The sequence below is a fragment of the Thamnophis elegans genome, unplaced genomic scaffold (genome assembly GCF_009769535.1).
Source record: "Thamnophis elegans isolate rThaEle1 unplaced genomic scaffold, rThaEle1.pri scaffold_93_arrow_ctg1, whole genome shotgun sequence".
Taxonomy (NCBI): domain Eukaryota; kingdom Metazoa; phylum Chordata; class Lepidosauria; order Squamata; family Colubridae; genus Thamnophis; species Thamnophis elegans.
In genome coordinates this window covers 94,711-113,925 of record NW_022473916.1, presented here as the reverse complement: position 1 = coordinate 113,925, position 19,215 = coordinate 94,711, and the positions used below count along the sequence as shown (strand labels likewise).

The following is a 19,215-nucleotide window of genomic DNA, read 5'->3' as shown; positions in this document are numbered from 1 at the left end:
TTTATGTACAGATTTAAATTGTGTATGTGTGTGTGTTTGTCCGTAGAAAACCAGACGAGTGAACAAATCCGAGACTGGCTCGCTTACGTTTTTCTCCCCGGTTTCGGAGAAGCGAAAGTTTTTAACAACGACGGAGGGTTTCATTTTTCACTTAGCTTCATTTGGGGTCCACCTGCTTTGCAATTTTCTCCTCTTTCTAAGTAACACAGGCAGAAATTGTCCTTGCTCAAAAGAACGAGGGAGTCCCCACTGGGGTGCCAGGAAAACGAAGTCACCTTGAAGTCACCTGCGCACAAAATTGGAAGTTTATTAGCATTTGTATGCCGCCCATTAATTTAAATCTATTTTAAATTAATCCTTTCCCCCCACCCCCTTTTTGCAATAATTTCCAGTGTTTCAGGTAAAGCCTTTGAAACAGAGAAGAAGAAAATAAACACTCTGGCAGCCAAAAAAAAAAAAATACTTTTAAGAGGAGCGACCACACCACAGGGAGGGGTCCTCGATATTTTAAACTTTTCCAGCCAAATAAACGCCAGAATTATCACAACGTACAGCTTATTACATGGTTAATCTTTGGTGAGATTCACAGCCTTTGGGGCTGGTTGGTAGCTCAACAGCTTGAGTCCTAAACAAGGACCTAGGAACTGTTAAGGTAACGTCGGAGGATATAAGCTGTTCCAAGTAGGGCGGTTTTTTGGAGAGTCAGAATGGTCAAATCTGATAAATTTAAAATTTCCAAATAGCGAGGTAGCCCTTTAGGTATTGTTCCAAGGGCTCCAATTACAATCGGGACAACACACGATTTCCTTTTCCACAGTCGCTCAACTTCAATTTGCAAGTCCCGATACTTTGTGTTTTTTTCTTACTGTTTATCTTCAATCCGTGCATCTCCAGGTATTGCAATGTCAATGAACCATACTTTTTTCTTTTCAACTATTGTTATGTCAGGTGTGTTGTGGGCCAAGTGCCTGTCAGTCTGGATTCCGAAGTCCCACAAGATCTTGACTTTCTCATTCTCTTAAAACCTTCTCAACCTGATGGTCCCAGTGGTTTTTGCTGTACTCAAATCCAAACTTTTGGCACAATTTCCAGTGAATGATCTTAGCAACGCAGTCATGGCGTTGTAGGTAGTCAGTTTGTGAAATTTTGCTGCAACCACTGATCAAGTGGTCGATGATGATTATTATTATTATTATCGCAACAACAGAATTGTATCACAGCGGCCAGTTGTTTCGCTGGATTTGGCATTGGTTACTAGTCGGGCTCCACCCAGGGGCCTAGGACGTCGTAACATATTTTCGTAATATGCGTGCAGATCCAAGCAGTGCAGCTTTTTGCATTTGACTGATGGTGATTCTGTCAATTTTTAACTGTTTTAAATGTAATTCCAGTGCTTTTGGAATAGCACCCAGTGTGCCGATTACCACTGGAATTATCACTGCTGGTTTGTGCCATAGTCGTTGAATTTCGATTTTTAAGTCCTGGTATCTTGTGATTTTTTCATGTTCCTTCTCGGCGACCCTGCTATCACCTGGTATTGCGATGTCTATGATTGTGACCTTATTTTTCTCAACCAGTGTGATGTCTGGTGTATTATGCACCGGTATTTTGTCCGTTTGTATGCGGAAATCCCACAAGATCTTGACCATCTGATTTTCGGTGACTTTTTCAGGCTGATGTTCCCACCAGTTTGTTGCTGTTTTAATATTATAATTTTTGCACAAATTCCAATGGATCATTTGTGCTACTGAATTGTGCCGCAATTTATAATCAGTCTGCGCGATTTTTTTACAGCAGCTGAGTATGTGATCAACAGTTTCATCAGCTTCTTTGCAAAGTCTGCATTATTATTATTATTATTATTATTATTATTATTATTATTATTATTATTATTATTATACAATTGTATCACAATTATTATTATACAATTGTATCACAATATTATTATTTACCTTCCATCGGTATCTGTACAGAGGTACATCCTGCAGCAGACCAGAGATAGATTTTTGCGTTGCCGGTACACAAAGCGAGCCGAGATTCTTTGGGGTCCCACTGGAAATGCTGGATGGGACCCAAATGTTCCAGAACCACGCAGAGTTTCATCTTCTGAACATCCCAGATCCATACGGTGTTCGGGAGACTGTCTGTGTTTAAAAAACACACATCCCGAGCCATTAAGAAACATAGGTTCAGCCCCACCAGGCAAAACATATTAATGGCATTTGTAACTCTGTCACTAAATGAACAATTGTTAAGTTGAGGACTTCCTGTATCGATGGGGAGCTGGGATTTTTTAAAAGAAATGCAGGAAGTCCTTGACTTGCAACAGGTTCGCTTAGTGACCGAAGTTACGACAGCACCAAGAACAGAAAAGACAAAATGTGCCCCGCAACCGTATATACGGTTACTGTATTTTTTTGGCTTATAAGACGCACCTAAATTTAGAAGAGGGGAAAAAAAAGGGGGGGGGGGTTGGCCTCTGAGTGCCTCATTTTCGGCCCTTTTCCAGCCTATTTTCTATCTATTTTCGAAGCTTTTTTCAGTCCTTTTTTAAAGCTTTTTTGGCCCATTTGGGGGGCTTTTTGGTCTGTTTTTGAGGCTTTTTTCAGTCTTTTTTTGAAGCTTTTCTTGGCTAATTTTCAAGGCTTTTATCAGCCCATTTTCAATGCTTTTTTGGGCCACTTTTTCAAAAACAAATGAGCCAAAAAAGTGTCGAAAATAGGCTGAAAAAAAGTGTTTAAAAGTGTTTAAGTGGGCTGAAAAAAGCCTCAAAACCAGACCAGAAAAAGCCTCAAAAACGGACCAGAAAAAGCCTCAAAAACGGACCAGAAAAAGCCTCAAAAACAGACCAAAAAAGGCCTCAAAAACGGGTCAAAAAAGCCTCAAAAACGGACCAGAAAAAGCCTCAAAACCAGACCAGAAAAAGCCTCAAAAACGGACCAGAAAAAGCCTCAAAAATGGACCAGAAAAAGCCTCAAAAACGGACCAGAAAAAGCCTCAAAACCAGACCAGAAAAAACCTCAAAAACGGACCAGAAAAAGCCTCAAAAATGGACCAGAAAAAGCCTCAAAAATGGACCAGAAAAAGCCTCAAAAACGGACCAAAAAAGGCCTCAAAAACGGGTCAAAAAAGCCTCAAAAACGGACCAGAAAAAGCCTCAAAAATGGACCAGAAAAAGGCCTCAAAAACGGACCAGAAAAAGGCCTCAAAAACGGACCAAAAAAGGCCTCAAAAACGGACCAGAAAAAGCCTCAAAAACGGACCAGAAAAAGCCTCAAAAACTGACCAGAAAAAGCCTCAAAAACAGACCAGAAAAAGCCTCAAAAACGGACCAAAAAAGGCCTCAAAAACGGACCAAAAAAGGCCTCAAAAACGGACCAAAAAAGGCCTCAAAAACCGACCAGAAAAAGCCTCAAAAACCGACCAGAAAAAGCCTCAAAAACTGACCAGAAAAAGCCTCAAAAATGTACTAAAAAAAGCCTAAAAAACAGGCCCAAAAAGCTTCAAAAATGGGCTGAAAAGAAGCCCCGAAAACTGGCTGAAAAAGGCCGAAAATAGGCCTGAAAAACGAGGTCTGTGGAGGCCAAAATATGGCTGGCGGGTGGACGGTCCTTCCGCAATATTCGGTCTATAAGACGCACAGACATTTTTAACCCCCTTTTGGGAGACAAAAAAGTGTGTCATATAGTCCGAAAAATACGGTAAGTAGGGAACGGAGTTCATTCCGGCTGCTATCGACCACCCAACTTTCGGAAATATTAGCCAAGGGGACGGTTTTAATTTCCACCTGTTTAGAATCCTCATAGCAAACGGCGGAAAGGAAGGGCTCGGTTCTGAATCCCTTTGTCCAAAAAGCTCGTTTCGTCGGTGGGACGTGGAGGGAAAGTCAGTTCTGGGCTCGCCCTCAAAATACTCACCGTTTTTGCTTGCCAAGAAACTGTTATCCGAACTAAACGCTAACACGGCGATGCCAATCCTAGGATTCGCTCGGTCCGTCGGGGGTTCAACGTGGTGCAACGAAACGGGGGCTTGGAAAACTTCATCTGAAATTGAAATTAAAAACAAGATTAACTGCTAGCTTGAACCCCTTTTCACTAAGACCAACTAGGAAACCAGTTTGACAAGTCCTTGACTTATGACCACAATTGAGCCTGTTGCTAAGTGAGACGTCTGTTAAGTAATTTCTCTCCTCCACCACCCCCAATTTACGATCTTGCTTGCCACGCTGGTTAAGTGAATCACTGCAGTTAAGTTAGTAACGTGGTTGTTAAGTGGATTTGGCTTGTCAGAAGGTCGCAAAAATGCGACCCTAGGAAACCGCGACCGTCGTAAGTACGAGTCAGTTGCCAAGCACCTGAATTTTGATCAGGCGGCCTCGGGGATGCTGCAGCGGTGTGAAAAACGGTCATCAGTGGCCGCCTAACTTCGTCCGGTTCCTAAACAAGCTGTTGTAAGTCAGGGACTGTCAGTAGAATGGTTAACTCCTGAACTAGCAACCAGGAGGTTGTGAGTTCTAGTCCTCCTTTTAAGCATGCAAACCAGCTGGGTGACATCGGGCAGGCGTGCACAGTGCGATTTAAATTAGGTTTTAGGTTTAGGTTTTATTGGGATTTATATGCCGCCCTTTTCCCTGAGGGGACTCAGGGCGGCTTACAACCACAGGGGAGGGGAAGTGCAAGGTCAAAACAAACACTTTGTGAACAAAAGAAAAATAATAAAACACAACTTTCATTCAGCAATCAAACACTCGGGCGGGTAATTGGAAGCCTATCCCCAGGCCTGCTGGGAGAGCCAGATCTTGAGGGCTGCGCGGAAGGTCTGGATAGTGGTGAGGGTACGGATCTCCATGGGGAGCTCGTTCCACAGGGTCGGGGCAGCAACAGAAAAGGCTCTCCTCCGTGTGGTCGCCAGTCGACATTGACTGGCAGATGGGATTCGGAGGAGGCCCAGTCTGTGCGATCTGATTGGTCGATTTAGGGAGGTAATCGGCAGAAGGCGGTCTCTCAAGTACCCAAATTGTTCTGCCCATGCGCAGACCCGAAAAACAAGATGGCGCCTGGGTCGCCAAGGGACTCAAACTAGTACCGGTGGAAACCTTCATTACAGATGCAAACTTTGAGTTAACCAGAGCTTAGGTAGATGAAAACCAAATCAATAAATAGTCTTTTCCAATTTCTTTGGCCCGCATTTCTTTAATTCGCTTTCCTTCAACCTTGGCAATTTGGGGAAGGGTGGACTTTTCAGCTCCCAGAATTCCCCAGTCGGCTAGGGGAATCCTGGGAGTTGAAGTCCACCCACCTGAACTCTCCTGCTTCTCGCCAAGGTAAACAACACCACGTGATACCTGGACGTACATTTTGTCTTCCGGCTGAAGAGCGCATTGGCCATCCTCTTGCTGGGTGGGAAGGTCAGCTTCTCCAGCTCCACTGCTGGGGTTTTCTCAACTTCCTTGTAGATCACCTGGACAGGAAGTCAAATCGGGCCGGGGGGGGTCATTCACAAAAGCTCAGAGGGAACCAACATGGATCTTACAGAATAATAGAGCTGGAAGGGACCTTGGAGGTCTTCTAGTCCAACCCCCTGCTCAAGCAGGAGACCCTAGACCATTTCAATCCATCAATCAGAATAGAGCTGGAAGGGACCTTGGAGGTCTTCTAGAACAACCCCCTGCTCAAGCAGGAGATACTATAACAATCAATCAGAATTGAGTTGGAAGGGACCTTGGAGGTCTTCTAGTCCAACCCCCTGCTCAAGCAGGAGATACTATAACAATCAATCAATCGGAATAGAGCTGGAAGGGACCTTGGAGGTCTTCTAGTCCAACCCCCTGCTCAAGCAGGAGACCCTGGACCATTTCAATCAATCAATCAGAATAGAGCTGAAAGGGACCTTGGAGGTCTTCTAGTCCAACCCCCTGCTCAAGCAGGAGATACTATAACAATCAATCAATCAGAATAGAGATGGAAGGGACCTTGGAGGTCTTCTAGTCCAACTTCATGCTCAAGCAGAAGACACTCTACAGTCAGATGCTTGTCCCCTGACTCATATTTATGACCATTGCCGTGTCCCGTCATCCCGTTCCGCGACCTCCTGTCAAGCAAAATCCATGGGGAAGCCAGATTCACTTAACGACTGCCGGGTGAGTCCTTTAACCGCTGCAGGGGATTGACTTAACAACGGCGGCAAAGAAAGCTCATGGAATGGGGCTTAGCAAAGGTCTCACTTAGCAGCATCCATCTCGGGCTCCATGGCGGTCGTAAATCGAGGACCTACCTGGATTGCCTTCCCTAACCTCCCAGAAATCACAAGGCTTACCGTTTTGGGATTAGCGACGTTGACCGGGTGGTCGAATTCCGCGATCTTCGCCCAGGTTACGTGATTTAAGAGCCGTACCTGGTGGAAAGCAGAAAAGGAAGGCACCATTTTGGGGGGGGGGGGATATACCCAACCCGTAGTGAAAAAGAAAAAACGCAATGGGAAACAGAGATATTGGGGGTGGGGGTCAGCTTTGGCCAAACCCACCTTTCCGTCATAGCTGCCGACTGCCAAGAACTGACTGCTGGGGCTCCAAGCGAGGGATTTCACGCCCAACGACCATTCGTAAGCGCTGTAGGTCGAGAGGAGGCGTCCGTCCAGCGAGAAGAACAACACTTTGTACTGGGGAGGGGGGGAGGGGGGAGGAAGAAGAATGACAAACCCTTTGTCTGAAGTGGTGTAGAGTTTCCTGCCTAAGCAGGGGGTTGGACTAGAAGACCTCCAAGGCCCCTTCCAACCCTGTCATTCTATGCTACTCTATTCTATGCTATTTTCTATTCTATTCTATTCTGTATTCCACTCCATTCCATTCCACATTCTATTCTATTCTAATTCTAATTCTATTCTATTCTATTCTGTATTCCACTCCATTCCATTCCATTCTACTCCACATTCCATTCTACTCCACATTCTATTCTATTCTAATTCTATTCTATTCTGTATTCCACTCCATTCCATTCTATTCTATATTCCACTCCATTCCATTCTACTCCACATTCTATTCTATTCTGTATTCCATTCCACTCTACATTCTATTCTATTCTAATTTTATTCTACTCTATTCGATCCTATATTCCTATATTTCCTATATTCTATTCTTTCTATTTTCTATATTCTATTCTATTCCAATCTATACTGTATTCTATTCGTATTCTATTCTCTATAGAAAATAGAATAGAATAAGAATAGAATGGAATAGAACAGAGTAGAATAGAACAGAGTAGAGTAGAATAGAATAGAATAACAGAATAACAGAAGAATAGTATAGAATGGAATAAAATAATTAGAATAGAATAGAAGAATAGTACAGAATAGAATAAAATAATTAGAATAGAATAGAATAGTATAGTATAGAATAGAAGAATAGTATAGAATAGAATAGAATAATTAGACTAGGAATAGAATAGAACAGAATAAACAGAATAGAAGAATAGTATAGAATGGAATAGAATAATTAGAATAGAATAAGAATAGAACAGAATAAAATAGAATAACAGAATAGAAGAATAGAATATAGAAAAGAAGAGACGAGAATCTATTCTATTTTTTATTTTCTATATTCTTATTGTATTCTACTCTATTCTACCATCTAAAATGGTAGACTAAGATAAGCAGCTAAGATGATTAAAGTCCTGGAGACTAAAACATACAAACAAGGTTTGCAGGAATTCGGTTTGGCCAGTCGAAAGAAAAGGAGGAGGGACACGATTGCAGCCTTCCAGTATTTGAGGCGCTGCCCCAAAGACGAAGGGGAGAATTTATTCTCCAAAGCACCAGAAGGGAAGGGAAGAAATAATGATTGGAAACTAATGCAGGAGAGAAGCAACTTGGAACGAAGGGGAAACTTCCTAACAGTTAACCAGTGGAACCGCTTGCCACCAGAAAACTGCGGATGCTCCATCACGGGAGGTTTTGAAGGAGAGGCTGGATTTTGCTCACCTCCAGGCAGCTGTCCCATACGGCCACCACGCAGCCGTTGGGGGCCCAGTCGATTCCCGCAGCATCCTGGGTCTCGATTTCAAAATGCTTGAGAAACAAAAGGCAGGGAAATAAGGAAGGTTTCTTCAAGTCAACCGGCCTCCCAGCCCCAGAGGGAGGGAAAGAAAATCGGAGAAGGGGACGTCACAGAGAAGGCTGGGAACCCCACAAACCACGAGGGGAAGAGGAGGCCGCGGAGTCCAGGAAAAAGGGGGTTCCTACCCTTAAAAGCTGCCAGTCGCTGCAGACGAAGAGGCTGATGTAATCTTTGCAGTCCCTTCGTTCGATCAGGGCCAGATAGCGGCCGTCTTTCGTGAAAGCCAGCCCTGCAAAAATAAAATATAAATGCAATACTACGTTAAGAACAATACAGGGAATAAAATAAAACATAAAATAAAATAGAAAATAGAAAACATAAAATAGAAAATAGAAAACATAAAACAGAAAATAAAATAGGAAATAGGAAATAAAATAGAAAATAAATAGAAAATAAAATAAAAAATAGAAAATAAATAGAAAATAAAATAGAAAATAAAATAGAAAATAAAATATAATAGAAAATAGAAAATAGAAAACAAAATAGAAAATAAATAGAAAATAAAATAGAAAAATATAAAATAAAATAGAAAATAAAATATAATAGAAAATAGAAAATAGAAAACAAAATAGAAAATAAATAAAAAATAAAATAGAAAATAGAAAATAAAATAGAAAATAAAATAGAAAATAAATAGAATAAATAAAATAGAATAGAATAAATAAAACAGAATAGAATAAATAAAATAGAATAAAATAAAATAGAAAAAAGAAAATAAGAATAGAAAATAAATAGAAAATAAATAGAAAATAAAATAAAATAGAAAATAGAAAAAATAGAAAAGACAATAGAAAAGAAAATATAAAAAATATATAAAAATAAAATATAAAATAAAACCATAAAATGTAAAATAAAACCATAAAATGTAAAATAAAACCATAAAATGTAAAATAAAACCATAAAATATAAAATAAAACCATAAAATATAAAATAAAATCATAAAATATAAAATAAAACCATAAAATATAAAATAAAACCATAAAATGTAAAATAAAACCATAAAATGTAAAATAAAACCATAAAATATAAAATAAAACCATAAAATATAAAATAAAATCATAAAATATAAAATAAAACCATAAAATATAAAATAAAACCATAAAATGTAAAATAAAACCATAAAATGTAAAATAAAACCATAAAATATAAAATAAAACCATAAAATATAAAATAAAATCATAAATATAAAATAAAACCATAAAATGTAAAATAAAACCATAAAATGTAAAATAAAACCATAAAATGTAAAATAAAACCATAAAATATAAAATAAAACCATAAAATATAAAATAAAATCATAAAATATAAAATAAAACCATAAAATGTAAAATAAAACCATAAAATGTAAAATAAAACCATAAAATGTAAAATAAAACCATAAAATATAAAATAAAACCATAAAATATAAATAAAATCATAAAATATAAATAAAACCATAAAATATAAAATAAACCATAAATGTAAAATAAAACCATAAAATGTAAAATAAAACCATAAAATATAAAATAAAACCATAAAATATAAAATAAAATCATAAAATATAAAATAAAACCATAAAATATAAAATAAAACCATAAAATATAAAATAAAACCATAAAATTTAAAACAAAACCATAAAATATAAAATAAAATCATCTTCTTTTAACGACCCCATAATCCCTTGTGGGGTGGAACCTGGGCAACTGAATGGAGCTGGCTGTTTCCTGGCCCTCTGCCCTTCCTGTCCCCAATGAGGAGTTTTGTACAGCAGTTAAATTCTCATTGTGCCCAGAGAGAAATATTTGCCTCTCCCCCAAGCAAAGCCTGATTCACTCAACGACGGGAAGGATTCATTGAACCACCGTAGCAAAACAACAAGAACAACAAGTACTAAAATTGGATGTGACTCATTTAAAAACCACCTGTTTTCTCAGCCACGGCAGTTCCGTTCCCAATTGTGGTCTACCTGTTAGGGGGGGGGGGGGATGCAGAAGACTCACTTAAGCTGGAGGGGGGGGGGAATAAATAAATCTTAATTTAGTTCACTTCACTCACCCTGCTGGCAAGCTTTGGGGTATTTGATGTAGGAGACGGATTTTGTACACAGCGACCAGACGGTGATACGCAGCTGTTAGCAGAAGACAGAGGAACGAGAGAGCGATTTAATTTTGCGGATGCGATGAAGGAAGGCCGAGAAATTTCCTAGAGGTTTTTCCCTTCCTGGCCCTCCCTCCATTCGACTCTTAGAATCTGTCTTTATTTCTATTTTTATTTTTAATCAGCCAGGATTTGCTGCCACGTGAATGATAACTTGGTTTAAAAAATAGACAAATCCAAACAAACCCTAACAATTTTAGAACAGGAATTTTTTTGTCTGGAAGGAAATGGAGAGAAAAAAGAATGTGTGTGTGTGTGTGTGTTTGTGTGTGTATAAATATTCATATTCATACACACACACACCATTTTTAACAACCCCTTAATCCCTGGCAGGGTGGAGTTTTGGCAACTGAATGCAGCTAGAAGAGCACTGAATGGCCAGATGCCTTTCCTGTCACCGATGTGGAGTTTTGCTCAGCAGATATATCTTCTCATTGTGCCCAGAGACAGAACTATCTGCCTCTACCTTGGATTGAACTCACAGACTCCTGATTGTGAGGCGAGATATCCACCTCTAGGCCACCGCAACACTACACCTACACCTACACACACACACACACACACACACACACACTACAATTTGTTTAGTAACCAAAGTTACAACGGTGCTGAAAAAAATGGACTTATGGCTGTTTTTCACGCCAGCATTGCAACTTCCCCACAGTCCCGCGATCAAAATTCGGACCCTTGGCAACCGACTCGTATTTATGACGGGTTGCACGGTCCCTTTTTACGACAGTTTCCAACGAGCAAACCCAACGAGAAAGCCAGATTCGCGCCACAGCCACGTTGCTTAACTTAAGAACGGCAGCGATCCGTTTAACAGCCGCGGCATAGAAGGTGGCAAAACGGAACAAGGGCTCCCTTAACGGCGGTCTTGCTTAGCCCCGGAAACATCGGTCGTAAATCGAGGACTGCCTGAAAAAGAGCCCGAAGGACCCGACTCCTTTGACCTGCTTTCTGTTTATACCGGTTTTTCCAAAACAGACCGGGGGGGGGGGGGGGCTTTCCCCACATTGCTGGCTTAACGCACACGCAGCCAGCCTCCCCTCTCCGTGATCGGGTGCCTGGCGCAGCTGCTCTTCGGAAGGGAGAAAACAGCAGCATTGCTGGAATGCCGACAACAGGAGCAGCTGAGGAGCAGCATTTCAAGCGGCTCCAGGGGGAGACGGGGTGGGTGTAGGGAAGGAGGGGGGGGGTTTGCACCAGTTTTCTGACAACGGCGGGCAGGTGGCGAGGCGTCCCACAAAAACCCCACGCTCCCACCGCCCGGCCTTCCCGAGGGATCTCAACTGTTATCCCAGACTTGACGGGGTCAAATTATTGAGATGGGGGCGTCTGTTAGCACGGGAATCTGGAGGGGGGGGATTTTGGAGACCGGATAAAATTGTTGGACTGAAACAAAAGAGGAGGGGGGGGGAAGGAGGGATGGATGGATAGGTAGATGGGCAGATAGATGATAGATAGATAGATAGATAGATAGATAGATAGATAGATAGATAGATAGATAGATGATAGACAGACAGACAGATTATAGATGGCTGGATGGATGATAGATTAGAGAGAGAGAGAGAGAAGTAGGGATGGCTGGATAGATAATAGAGATGATAGATAGATAGATAGATAGATAGATAGATAGATAGATAGATAGATAGATAGATAGATAGATAGATAGATATAAATATAGAGATAGATAGATAGATAGATAGATGATAGATAGATGATAGATAGATAGATAGATAGATGATAGATATAGATAATAAGATGGATGGATGGATGGATGGATGGATGGATGGATGGATAGATAGATAGATAGATAGATAGATAGATAGATAGATAGATAGATAGATAGATAGATAGATAGATAGATAGATAAGAGAAAGGGAGCTAGAGATGGATGGATGGATGGATGATAAAGATAAGATAGAGAGAGATAGAGAGAGACAGAGATAGAGATGGATGGATGATAGATAGATATAGATACATGATGGATGGATGGATGGATGGATAGATAGATAGAGATGGATGGATGATAAAGATAAGATAGGTAGATAGGTAGATAGGTAGATAGGTAGGTAGGTAGATAGATAGATAGATAGATAGATAGATAGATAGATAGATAGATAGATAGATAGACAGACAGACAGACAGACAGACAGACAGACCGAGGATAGGGTAGATAGATGATAGAGAGAGATAGACAAACGATAGAGATGATAGAGCTATGATAGAGGAAGGAAGGAAGGAAGGAAGGAAGGAAGGAAGGAAGGAAGGAAGGAAGGAAGGAAGGAAGGAAATCAATTTATTTTCCAAAGCACCTGGAGGCAGGACAAGAAGCTACAGATGGAAACTGATCGAGGAGAGATTCAACCTTAGGAATAAGGAGAACTTTCCTGGCAGGGAGAACAATCGACCCGTGGAACTGCTTGCCACCAGTAACTGTGGCTGCTCCAACCCTGGAAGTTTTGAAGAAGAGACTGGACAGCCGTTTGTCTGAAGTGGTGTAGGGTTTCCTGCCTGAGCAGGGGGTCAGACTAGAAGACCTCGAAGGTCCCTGTAGGCACCACGAACTCTCTCCGCTTTGCCCCTTTTAAAAGTCGGCCCTTCGTTGTTTCCCAAGAAATGGACACTTGCAATTATTATCTCCAGCTTGCGGGGGGTTTTTCTTTCCCGGAAAGACGCACGGACGCGACGCAAATATTGCGGCTAAAGCTGATCTGAAAAACTCTCCGCCTTCTCCGCTCCCGAAAACAGCAGGACGAGGATCAGGAGAAAGCCTAAACTAACGTGTCATTTCCCTCTTCGCGGCGCTGAATGGTTGCGCCGGCGCTGCGAGACTCCATTTGCAAAAAAGGAAAAAGGGAGGGAAAAATGCCTTTTAAGTGCGATTTCGGGCAGCGAGTAACGACAGGCCCTGATGAGATTGGTGACAAACATCAATTTACACCTGAGCTGGAAGCTAGAAGGGCAGATTTGATTCCTCCGCCAGGCAGCCGCGGACGTCACGGGGCTTCCCAGGCGGGTTTCGAAGCGCCTTTGATTCCCGTGTGCGGCTCCGTCGAGCCACTAGGCCGCAAACCACGACAAGGAGCCATGATGGCTTCCTTCAGGCCCCTCGTGAAGCAACCGGGCCTGTCCACAGGTGTCAAGAGAAGTTAAAATGGCCACTGGAAACGTGCCACTGAAGCCACGCGGCTGTACTCGGCTTCCGACCACGTTTCAGCCCCAAGTATATGTTGTTAAGCGAGGAAATGTGTTGTTTTTCCCCGTTTTATGCCACGTTTCTTAAGTGAATCCCTCATTCGTCTTTTAATGAGCTCATAATCCCTTGCGGGGTGGAATCTGAATGGAGCTGAGTGTTTCCTGGCCAGATGCCTTTCCCTGTCGCCAGGGGGGGAGTTTTGTTCAGCAAATATATTCTCCTTGTGCACACACAGAGAGAAATGTCTGCCTCTCGCTAGGATTGAATTCACAGCCTCCTGACTGTGAGGCGGGGGCTCCGCCTCTTAGGCCATCGCACCGCTCTTAAGTGAATCACTGCCGTTGTTAAATCAGTCACATGGTCGTTAAACAAATCAGGCTTCCCTGTTAACTTTGCTTCACAAAAAGGGAAATCCCTTGACTTCAGGACACAGCGACCATTGTAAATGTGAGTCAGTTGTCAAACATCCTGAGGTAAATCACCTAACCAGGGTCATAAGTCCAAAAAACAGTGACGGGTCACTTTTTTCAAGGCCGTCGTAACTTTGAATGGTCACTAAGTGAACTGTTGTTAAGTTGAGGACTCCCTGCCTCTCTAGAGCCACCGTTCAAAGTTACGGCAGCCCTGAAAAATATGACTTACCACCCCTTTCCACACTTACGACAGCTGCAGCGTCCCCATGGTCACACGATCCAAATTTGGACTCTGGCCAACCGATTCCTATTTATGACGGAGTCACACAATCCCCCGTTTGCGACCTTCCAACGAACAAAGTCAACGGGAAGTTAACTTCACTTAACGACCACGGGACCAATTTAAGAACGGCAACAATTCGCTTAAGAAAAGCAGCAAGAAACGTCGCAACACGGGGACCGAACTCCTTCCACACTTCCTCACTTCCCAACGTAAATGTTGGGGGAACTCAATTGTGGTCGTAAGTCGAGGACTGACACTCCCTCCCTATCTATCTATCTACCATCTATCTATCTACCATCTATCATCTATCTATCTATCATCTATCTACTATCTATCATCTATTTATCTATCTATCTACCACCTATCTATCATCTATCTATCATCTATCTATCAACCAACTATCATCTATCTATCACCTATCTATCTATCTATCTATCTATCTATCTATCTATCTATCTATCTATCTATCTATCTATCTATATCTATCTATATCTATTTATTGATCTATCTATATATCTATCTATTTATTGATCTATCTATCTATCTATCTACCATCTATCTATCATCTATCATCTATCATCTATCTATCATCTATCTATCATCTATCTATCTATCATCTATTTATCTATCTATCTACCACCTATCTATCATCTATCTATCATCTATCTATCAACTATCATCTATCTATCACCTATCTATCTATATCTATCTCTATCTATTTATTGATCTATCTATATATCTCTATTTATTGATCTATCTATCTATCTACCATCTATCTATCTACCATCTATCTATCATCTATCATCTATCTATCTATCATCTATCTATCTATCATCTATTTATCTATCTATCTACCACCTATCTATCATCTATCTATCATCTATCTATCAACTATCATCTATCTATCTATCACCTATCTATCTATATCTATATCTATCTATTTATTGATCTATCTATCTATCTATCTATCTATCTATCTATCTATCTATCATCTATCTATATTGCGACACGCCTGAGAGACACAGGGGCTTCTCTGCAAACCCTAACCCTCTCCCATCGACTCTGAGATCTGGGGTGTCTGTCCAGCCACCAGTTCAAATCCCAGGTTATCCCATCCAGCTGTCGGTCAAAGTTATTATATCCCCTTGTTTACGGTCCCGGAGTAAGTCTCCCCACGTAGGAGGGCAGCTGGCTGCATGTGAGCCCACCGGGGTCAACTCAAGTTGCTTCAGCCTGAGAAGAAATATTTCCCCATCCGCCCCCGTCCCCATTTGCCACAGGGGAGCAGACCCTAACCCCTTCCAAAGATTCTGGAAAGAGGGCAGATAAGAGCAACAAAGAGGATTTAGGGGACTGGAGGCTGAAACATATGAAGAACGGTTGCAGGAACTGGGTATGTCTAGTTGAATGAAAAGAAGGACTAGGGGAGACAGGATAGCAGTCTTCCAATATCTCAGGGGTTGCTCCAAAGAAGAGGGAGTCAAGCTATTCTCCAAGGCACCTGGAAAGCAGGTTAAGAATCAACGGATGGAGGTTTGTGGAAGAAATTTAGAAATAAGGAGAAACTTCCTATCCGTGAGAACGATTAACCCGTGGAACTCCTTGTCACCAGAAGTTGCTCCAAAACACTGGAGGTTTTCAAGAAGACCATTTGTCTGAAATAAATAAATAGGCTAACAGAGTTGGAAGGGACCTTGGAGGCCTTCTAGTCCAACCCCACTGCTTAGGCAGGAAATCCTACACCACTTCAGACAAATGGTTATCTCAATACTACACAGGGTTTCCTGCTTGAGCTGGGGGTTGGACTGGAAGACCTCCAAGGTCCCTTCCAACTCTGTTATTCTGTATTTCCTTCCTTCCTAATTTATTTTTCTATTCTCTTTCTTTCCCCTTCCTTCCTTCCTAATTTCTTTTTCTATTCTCCTTCTTTCCCTTTCCTTCCTTCCTAATTTCTTTTTCTATTCTCCTTCTTTCCCCTTCCTTCCTTCCTAATTTCTTTTTCTATTTTCCTTTCCCCCCTTCCTTCCTAATTTCTTTTTCTATTCTCCTTCTTTCTCCTTTTTTTCCTTTCTAGTTTCTTTTCTGTCCATAAAATATGTATGTTTATACTGGATATTTTTTTTTAAAAAAATAAACTTTTAATTGTCTCCTTTGTCACTTTTAACTTTCTTTTCTTTTTTTAAAAAATTAGAGATACTACGAGACTTAAAACCATTTTTAAGGCGCTTTGGAGCGGGGGGGGGGGGAATGCTCCATTCCCGGAGACCAAATTTGGCTGCTTAATTAACTTTGGGGAATGTTTTCCTACAATTCCCCCCACCCACCCACCCTAAAACCTAGATAGTCAGGTACAGCTGTTCCTCTATATTTTTTTTTTTAAAAGACGACGGCGATAACAAGCTATTTAGAGGGCTCGGGGGCGGACGGGAGCCTCACAGCTCCTGGGAGTGGAGACCCCAGGTTTCCCACACTCACGTGGAACTCGACTGTGTTCAGGATGTGACGTCCGTCGGGACTCCAGGACGAAGCCACCAAGCCGGCCGAGCCTTCGTCGATTTTGCAGTGCCAATCGGGCTGCTCCAACGACCAGACCTTAAGCGAGGCAAGGGATAAGAATCAGCCGTGAAAAAAACGCCGTCTTTTAATCAACGAGAGGACTCCTGCCCTGGGGTTGGGCTAGAGGACCTCCGAGGTCCCCTCCAGCAGCTGTAGGATTCTATGATTATTTTTTCCCCCCCCAGTTTCCGAATATATTCACCGCGATCATGAAGGACTGTTGCTGGGCCCCGCTACAAAAGTAAGTTTTCTTTCTTTCTCTCTTTTTGTAGAACACCATACAGGCCGTCCTCAACTTACAACCACGTGTTTAGTGACCGTCCCCATAGTTACGATGGGGCTGGGGGGAAAAATGAACTGGCAACTTAACAACTGTGTTTACATACATGTCACTTGGTCAGTTTTTGGAAAACTTTCCTTATGACTGCCGTTAAGGTGGTTTGCGAAAGGCTGAACGGCCGCCTCGCTTAACGACAGCCCCAACTGTGGTCGTAAGTCAAGGACTAATGATAAATGGAGGCATTTTGGTGTTTTTAAAGAAGCAGGGAGGGGCTTTCTCTCTTTCCGCGCCCCCCTCCCCAAATGTTAGGTCAACTACAGATGCTGACAGATGTTGCTCAAAAGTTTGTTGTGTTTAGAGGGGGGGGGAATTAGGACGGCGTGAATTTTCCTACATTTTCCTTTAAAAAAAAAACAAAATGGCAAACGCTTCTTTTTTTTTTTGAATGAAACATCCATTTATTTTTATATATATACTAGACGCTATTTAATATTTTTATTATGGAATTGTAATTGTCAATTGTCCTTGACGCGGGACAACATTGAGCGCAACATTTATGTCGCTCAGTGAGAAATGAGCTCGGTCCCGTTTTATGACCCTTCCTGCCACGTTTGTGAACGTGAATCGCCGCCGTCGTTAAAGGAGTCGCACGGTCGTTAAGTGAATCTGGTCCCCCCTTTGGCTTTGCACGTCGGAAGGTCGCAAATGACACTGCGGCCGTCATGAATGCGAGTCCATTGCCAAGGCTCTGAATTTCGACGGGGCTGCTGCAACGGTCATTAAGTGTGAAAAGCAGTCGTAAGTTCTCTTTCTTCAGTGCCGCGGCAACCTCGGTCACTAAACGAACTGTCGTAAGCCCAGGATTACCGTTACATAGGAAGAGGATCCCAGAATGCCTGTACGACTTTCTCTTTCAAAATTTGCAAAATTCGTGACTTTTTCAGGGGAGGGAAAATATCCATTTTTTTCGTTCGTTTGAAGAAGTTCAACTTCTCTCCACCAGAGGGAGCTAGCTCCCTTTTCTTCTTGAAGTGGGCTGCAAAAACTGATCCCCCCCCTCCGTTTCCCCCCCCCCACCTCTCTCTTTTTGGTTCTGTTTCCCCCTGCAACTTTTAACCTTTATTATAACCTTTATTTTTATTTTAATGCTAGCTTTATTTGTCCTAACCCTGTATTATAAAGGAAAAGCCCTGATTTCAGCAATTGAATTAGTTCCAAGTGTTTTCACTCTACCCCTCCCCCCCCCAGAAGCGTCAAGAGAAGTGATACCACCATTAATTTCTAATGTGGGGTTTTCCCCCTTACCAGAGGGAGCCCCCCTTGTGGAGTACTGTGAAGCCGTTACTATGGCGACTCCACTGCGCTGCACAGTAGAAGCCGTTTGGCGGCAGGACGGTAGAAGCCGCTTTAAGGGCACAACAGGCTGCATCTTAGCAGAATACACATATTCCAAGGGTGTTAGAGGTGCCTACACACACACACCCAGACTTTGTTTCCAGAGAGTAACTCATCTGTGTACTAAGTTTGGTTGAAATTGCTCGAGGCGTTCCAGAGTTATGCTGGGACACGCATACACACCGAGCTGTTTTTATATATAAAGAAGAGGAGAAGGAGTGAAGCAAAAGAAGGAGAAGGATAAGAAGAGGAGGAGAGGAAGATGGGAGGAGAAGAAGCAGCAGGAGAAGAGAAGGAGAAGAGGAGGAGGAGGAGGAGAGGAGAAGCAGAAGCAGAAGGAGAATAAGAAAAGGAGAAGAGGAGGAGGGGAGAAGGGGAGGAAGAGGAGAGGAAGAGGAAGAGGAAGGAGGAGAGGGAGGAGAAGAGAAGATGTGGAGGAGGAGGTGGAGAGGAGAAGCAGAAGAAGAAGAGGAGGAGGGGAGAAGGGGAGGAGGAGAAGCAGAAGGAGAAGAAGAAGAGGAGAAGAGGAGGAGGGGAGAAGGGGAGGAGGAGGAGAGGAAGAGGAAGGAGGAGGAGCAGAAGAAGAAGAAGGAGGAGGAGGAGGAGAAGGAGGAGAGAAGAAGTGGAGGAGGAGGTGGAGAGGAGAAGCAGAAGGAGAAGAAGAAGAGGAGGAGGGGAGAAGGGGAGGAGGAGGAGGAGAAGAAGAGGAAGAAGATGAGGGGAAGGAGAAGGAGGAGGAGAGGAGAAGCAGAAGGAGAAGAAGGAGAGGAGAAGAGGAGGGGAGAAGGGGAGGAGGAGAGGAAGAGGAAGAGGAAGGAGGAGGAGAAGAAAAAGAAGAAG

The 19,215-nt window shown here is 42.3% G+C and overlaps 1 protein-coding gene across 1 annotated transcript in view; it reads right to left on the bottom strand.

Annotated features, from left to right (window-relative positions):
• Positions 1 to 19,215, bottom strand: part of WRAP73 (WD repeat containing, antisense to TP73) — a 21,219-nt gene continuing 2,004 nt past the window's right edge. Inside the window, exons 3-12 of the mRNA XM_032238812.1 lie at positions 16,620 to 16,751; positions 10,145 to 10,217; positions 8,236 to 8,339; positions 7,975 to 8,061; positions 6,523 to 6,657; positions 6,316 to 6,393; positions 5,355 to 5,460; positions 3,918 to 4,043; positions 1,953 to 2,144; positions 1 to 286 (exon numbers count right to left, since the gene is read on the bottom strand). Coding sequence (XP_032094703.1) covers positions 141 to 286; positions 1,953 to 2,144; positions 3,918 to 4,043; positions 5,355 to 5,460; positions 6,316 to 6,393; positions 6,523 to 6,657; positions 7,975 to 8,061; positions 8,236 to 8,339; positions 10,145 to 10,217; positions 16,620 to 16,751 — 1,179 coding nt within the window. The 3' untranslated portion in view covers positions 1 to 140. The remainder of the gene's footprint in view (positions 287 to 1,952; positions 2,145 to 3,917; positions 4,044 to 5,354; positions 5,461 to 6,315; positions 6,394 to 6,522; positions 6,658 to 7,974; positions 8,062 to 8,235; positions 8,340 to 10,144; positions 10,218 to 16,619; positions 16,752 to 19,215) is intronic.